Raw genomic sequence first — 6,945 nt, forward strand, 5'->3', positions numbered from 1 at the left:
AAAATACTTTGTTCTTTAGTCCCATCACAATGTAACATTGTACATGTCATTTAAATTCAACATCACTGAGCCCAAAGGCAGCAGGCATCAGATCTGACCCAGTCCAATAATGAACAAATAAAATATAAAGCAACATGAAATTAGTTCATTGACAGTCTTATATATTATATTATATATTAAGAATATAACCAATTTACCGAATTATCCATTCGTTTTCTACATGGAACGAATCCGCTCCACATTTTGATTGACAGCCGTCACAACCTACTAGTGACCGTGTTTACTCTTTTCTTTTCAACCATTGGATAGGATTTTAAAAACGGCTGTTGTTGTATTTGTGAAAGGCGAGATGTTACGTCTGACGAAGCGCTGTTAAATATGTCTATAGGTGAAAAATGATGCGGCAAAAAGAATAAATGAAATGCTTTCTTAAAAAGGCAAAAGAACGCATGTTTTCTTAATATAATTAAAAACCAACAGACTGATGAAAATGTGGGACATTTTCTCAATATGCGACGTGCGGGACAAGGGGTGAAAATGCTGTGCGGAACAACGCAAAGTGGGACGGGTGGTCACCCTACGTTCACACCGGACGTGATTCGCGCGAATAATTTGCGCTAATCGCGCGAAGGTGGACGCTTGAACATTTTGAGTTTACTCGCTTCATTCGCGCGGATCGCGTGTGACATTCACTGCACAACAGACGTGACTCTCCTCATGGGCGGGGCTTCTGCCAGCGGCTCGTCTCAGTGAGAAATGGCTGACATGGGCTGTGTTTACACGTCTTTTTTTTTTTTTTAAATCAACTGTTAATGTGTGACAAAACGTAGTTTTAAGACTTTTTCAGTCGATAATGTAGTTGTTTAAAGCTCAACTCTGTGGTTTATTTATATAAAGAGAGCCTATTTGAACATTTTATCTGGTGTTTTCGGAGTTGTGAGAAGTTTCACTTTATTTTTTTTTTACAGCATCATCATAATTAAAGGCTGTATATAACTTAATATAATCGTACAAAACCAGTAGTTATGTGTGAAATTAGACATTGAGCACCCCCCATATTGCCAAAATGGTATGATCCTCGTTTCATAACACCCGCAAAGATTCGACTGTGAGATCGGTGGTCGAATCAGGCTCCGATGCATCGAATCTTCGACTATTCGGGGTCACCCCTACATGGATCTATAATTTGTTCCCTGGCAAATCGTTTAGGCTGAGGGCAAAGAGAAGTTTCATTACTTTATATTTTTAGGCTATAACTGTACGTTGCAGTTGTAACGTTAGCCTACTAGCACTGACTTTGAATGTTTGACTGAATTGTTTGCTTTATTTCATGTATAGCTTGTTTAAAATTACTACTTTTGTATTATTGATCAAACATAAACTTGCATTTAACAAAAAGAGACTGGGTTGTGTTTCATGTCATTTAATGTTATCACAGTGATAATCATATTGTCTGAACCAGATATTAATATACAGATTTTCTCCTCATTGTTGTCACTACTAGAGCAAGCTCCTGATTGGTTAACGCGGCGCGAAATATCCGCCAAAGTTCAGATTTTTCAACTTGAGCGATTCGCGCGAATCACGTGTTCAAAACGCACAATTTGCGTCCTTCGCGCCGCCTCAATCGAATGCCATTTCACGTCTTAACATGTAAATCACTCGCGCGAATCGCGTCCAGTGTGAACGCAGCATTAAACTGCAGCTGATGGGTCATTAACCAACACTCAGACGTCCAGCGCTCACCTCCGGTCGCCAGTAGATCATCAATGATCAGGATCTTCTGTCCTGCAGAAACCGCATCTTCCTGCATCTCCGCCTCGGCCTGAAACAGAGGCTGGAGTTATGACTGCAGGGACACTAGATGTGATTCTGGAGAGCTTATAAACATGAGGTACCGTTGCATACTCCAGACTGTAAGCCACTGATAATGTGGAGCCAGGGAGCTTCCCTTTCTTCCTGATCGGAGCAAATCCTATTCCCAATCTCTGGGCCAGAAGCGGCCCAAATAGAAATCCCCGAGCATCCATTCCTAGAGATAGATAGAGAGAATGATGATCTCCGTTACAACACTACATGCAATCCCTCGCTAGTCAAACCATTAAAAAATTTGCAAGAAATTACGTTATTAGCAAAATAGGATATATATATATATATTAGGGGTGTGCGCGAATATTCGATTATTTGAATATTCGATCTGTAATTAATATTCGAAAAATAAAAATCCTATTCGAATTTTACTAAATTGCTTTGCTGGCCGTAAATGCAGTGAATCCATGATAAATCCCTCTAAAACTCGCAGTTATAACTAAATCCACTGGGTGGCGCTGTGGTGCGTGTTAATAAGTTAAGTGTATTTGATCACAATGTCATCCTCTGCCTCGGAGTGACGAGAATAGTTTTTGTGCACAAAAAAACCCTAAATAACGACTTATATAGTGATGACCGATTTCAAAACACGGCATCATGAAGCTTCGAAGCGTTATGAATCAGTGAGTCGATTCATGATTCGGATCGCGTGTCAAACCGCCAAACTGCTGAAATCACGTGACTTTGGCGATCCAAACGGCTGAATCGACTCACTGATTGATAACGCTCCAAACGGCTGAATCGACTCACTGATTCATAAAGCTCCAAAACGGCTGAATCGACTCACTGATTGATAACGCTCCAAACGGCTGAATCGACTCACTGATTCATAAAGCTCCAAAACGGCTGAATAGACTCACTGATTGATAACGCTCCAAACGGCTGAATCGACTCACTGATTGATAACGCTCCAAACGGCTGAATCGACTCACTGATTGATAACGCTCCAAATGGCTGAATCGACTCACTGATTCATAACGCTCCAAACGACTGAATAGACTCACTGACTCATAAAGCTCCAAAACGGCTGAATAGACTCACTGATTCATAAAGCTCCAAAACGGCTGAATCGACTCACTGATTGACAACGCTCCAAACGGCTGAATCGACTCACTGATTGACAACGCTCCAAACGGCTGAATCGACTCACTGATTGACAACGCTCCAAACGGCTGAATCGACTCACTGATTGACAACGCTCCAAACGGCTGAATCGACTCACTGATTCATAAAGCTCCAAACGGCTGAATAGACTCACTGATTGATAATGCTCCAAACGGCTGAATCGACTCACTGATTCATAAAGCTCCAAACGGCTGAATAGACTCACTGATTCATAACGCTCCGAACTGCTGAATCGACTCACTGATTGATAAAGCTCCAAACGGCTGAATCGACTCACTGATTGATAACGCTCCAAACCGCTGAATCGACTCACTGATTGATATTGATAACGCTCCAAACGGCTGAATCGACTCACTGATTGATAACGCTCCAAACGGCTGAATCGACTCACTGATTGATAAAGCTCCAAACGGCTGAATCGACTCACTGATTCATAACGCTCCAAACCGCTGAATCGACTCACTGATTGATAACGCTCCAAACCGCTGAATCGACTCACTGATTGATAACGCTCCAAACTGCTGAATCGACTCACTGATTCATAACGCTTCGAAGCTTCATGATGCCGTGTTTTGAAATCGTCATCACTATATAAGTCGTTATTTAGGGTTTTTTTGCGCACAAAAACTATTCTCGTCTTCATAAAGTTATTGTAGAGCCGCTGTAGTGAGATGGACTTTGTAACTTTAGTCTTTAGTGTCTTTTAAGGGTCTTGAGAGTGTAAAGTTGAGCCAATGGAGGCCTTTCAGAGCATCAGATTTACACTAAAATATCTTCATTTGTGTCTGAAGATGAACGGAGGTCTGACGGGTGTCCAACCACATGAGGCTCAGTCATTAATCACACAATTTACATTTTTGGGTGAACTAACCCTTTAAGTTTTGTCGAGGGTTTAAACAGAAAAAGCGCTGTTAGAAACTTCACTTAACACCGTTATCTGTGTCTCTGCAACTTCTGTCAGCGGGGCTTGTTTTCTCACATGAGAATATCGTCATCCACACGATATTATTGTTTTTCCTCAACATTATAATGTGAAACAATATAAACACAATAACCATATTCTGAATCGAGTGTATATGTACGTTCTGCACGATAACTGGCGCGCTCTGCTTTATTAGTGTTTTTTTTTTTGCTTGTGCTGCTTGAGCTTATAATGCTTTTGTTCTTTACGCCTATATTTTGTTTACACATATTGTTCAATGTTTTGAACTAAATGAAAACCAACTTGATGAATAAAAAAAAAATCTCTTATTTTCTCAAAATAATGTCATTTAAATAAACGAATATTCAAATATTCGTTTTTTTATGAGCCCAAATATTCAAATCCAATATTTTGGAAAAATGCCCATCCCTAATATATATATAAACGGTTTATTTATGGTGCTCCTAAATATTTTCAGTTGCTAACTTTTTTCTTTCATAATTCACAATTTAAATATCGAGTCATTACATCATCAATCCTCCTTCTAAAACGTGTTTTTGTCTTACCCTGATTCGCTACGGTAAGCCTGTTATAAGTCTTTTTTTTATCTAGCGTTAGGGCAGCACAATATTGTGGAAAAAACTGACATTGCGATATTCTGTTTTTTCTGCGATATATATTGCGACATGTAAACAATTTCACCAGATAACTTGAATAGCTCTTTTTGGAAATTTAAAGTTCTTTTTGTTACAAGACAAAGTGGTTAAACTTTATTTTAAGGTGTCCATGTTACGGTGTAGTTATACATTTAAGTACGGAGTAATATTAATTAACAACATGTACTTTTGTTGAGGGCTAGTTGCTTGTAATTATGCATGATTTACTGTTATTACTACAGTAACTACAAGTATGACACAAAATAAAGCGTTACTGGAAAAATGTAAATGTTATAGTATGAGACTTCTTTTGCAAATCATTTCAATATCGTGATATACCGCGATAAACACGTCAAGCAATTATTGCAGCATGAAAATTTGATACGGTCATAAAACAGACAAATTGCCACTTGTATCTCTCCAACAGTTTATCGTAAAGCATTATCTATTGTGAAGTGTGATATTAATCTGCACAGTCATGGGCAGCCGAAGCACGAATATTCCGTTTTTTATTTTATATTAAGTAACACGGTATACCGTAAGTCTTAACCGGTTATATGTATTTGATACCATTATGATCGGTTCCTTATTCCTCCCACGAGGCTTATCAGGAGTGAGTGTAACTTTGACCCTTGATCTAGTAACTAAACGCAGTCTTACCGACTATCAGATCCACCTGAGGGTAAGAGTTCCTCACGTGCTCCTCAAACAGATCCGTTACCGCGGCCAGAGCCTTCGGGTCCTTCAGGATCGGGAAAATATCCCTGAAAACACAGCCAGAGCACCTGAAACTACTGCACGTGATCGAACAAAGCTCGCTCGGGTTACAGCTGTAGTGTGTGTGTGTGTGTGTGTGTGTGTGTGTGAATACCCACTTGAATGGAATCCCCTTCGTAGGGAAATCAGGAACAGTTTTAATGCGCTGGGCGATTAATTCCAGTTTCTCTGCCATCACGCGCTGCAAATGTTTGGACTGAGGCTGAAGGAGACCACGTGATCACGTCAACCAATAGCACGCGCCCCCTCCCTCACCACATGACTCTTGCGTCATCGAATGGACCAAATGTCGTAAAATATGTGAGACAAATATTTAACGCATTTATTACAGTTTACAAACCCCCCAAATGTATTTTTTTTTCTGTAACTGTTTCTGACTGGAAAATATAATTGTTGCTCCCTGAAGAATAATGTTTTCAATTACAAAAAAATAATAATTTATATTATGAGGTATATTTTATAAACATACATACATATATATAAGAGACATGCTAAAAGATAATGAAGGTGGTAGGTTAAAATCAGTTGATTTGAAGTCATAAAACCATTGTTTAAAAAAAAAAAAACTTAATTTATTATATCCCCACATTATGATCACATAATTAAAATGTACACTGTGTAACTTCTGGCCCTCTAGCGGAAAAAAAACTAAAATAACCTAAACTACACCATACATTTACCGTTAAAGTAGGGAGTGACGTATGTCCGCAATTTCCCGCGAAACCCATCGCGTCAGGTTTAAAATATCAAAATACGCCTACCATAGTGAATCAGGGTCAGACAAAAACGTTTTGGAAGAAGGATTAAACATGTATTGCCTCAATTGTGTTAATTTTGAACAAAATGCACAGTCACAAGTTGTAAAAAATATTTTATTAAGAGTTTGCCCTGATTTAAAAGCACTGCACAAATTTCAAAATAAAAGCGTATAATTTGATCATATGCAAACAATCGCGTACAGTCAAATGTATGCTTCACCTTAAATAAATATATTTATGGATGATAGCTAGTGTGTTTTGGTAGTTGTGTTCCTCTCCGATGTTTCTATGGACATGTATATTCTCCTGCACATGTTTCGTCCCGTGACAGAAACGCTCCAACTTCCAAAAGCATAACAATCATCATAGAAACAAAACATTTTAAAATGAAAACTATACACTGTATAAATACACTATATTGCCAAAAGTATCACTGATACCGAGTTCAGGTGTTCAACCTCTTCATGGCCACAGGTGTATAAATCAAGTCAATTCGGGACATTTCCTCACTACTAAATATTCCACACTCAACTGTTAGTGGGATTATAACAGTGGAAGCGATTGGGAACAACAGCAACTCAGCCACGAAGTGAAATCACAGAGCGGGGTCAGCGCATGCTGAGGGTCACAGAGCGGGGTCAGCGCATGCTGAGGGTCACAGAGCGGGGTCAGCGCATGCTGAGGGTCACAGAGCGGGGTCAGCGCATGCTGAGGGTCACAGAGCGGGGTCAGCGCATGCTGAGGGTCACAGAGCGGGGTCAGCGCATGCTGAGGGTCACAGAGCGGGGTCAGCGTATGCTGAGGGTCACAGAAGTCGCTCCAGAACTCCAAACTTCTG

The 6,945-nt window shown here is 39.7% G+C and overlaps 1 protein-coding gene across 1 annotated transcript in view; it reads right to left on the bottom strand.

The window, feature by feature from the left end:
• aprt (adenine phosphoribosyltransferase) overlaps positions 1–5,580 on the bottom strand; it is a 12,520-nt gene extending 6,940 nt beyond the window's left edge. Inside the window, exons 1-4 of the mRNA XM_079805978.1 lie at positions 5,448–5,580; positions 5,233–5,336; positions 1,899–2,032; positions 1,747–1,825 (exon numbers count right to left, since the gene is read on the bottom strand). Of these exons, the coding sequence (XP_079662104.1) occupies positions 1,747–1,825; positions 1,899–2,032; positions 5,233–5,336; positions 5,448–5,524 (394 nt within the window). The 5' untranslated portion in view covers positions 5,525–5,580. The remainder of the gene's footprint in view (positions 1–1,746; positions 1,826–1,898; positions 2,033–5,232; positions 5,337–5,447) is intronic.
• Positions 5,581–6,945: the final 1,365 nt, after the last annotated feature.

Source organism: Gobio gobio (assembly GCF_949357685.1).
Source record: "Gobio gobio genome assembly, chromosome: 2".
Classification (NCBI taxonomy): Eukaryota; Metazoa; Chordata; class Actinopteri; order Cypriniformes; family Gobionidae; genus Gobio; species Gobio gobio.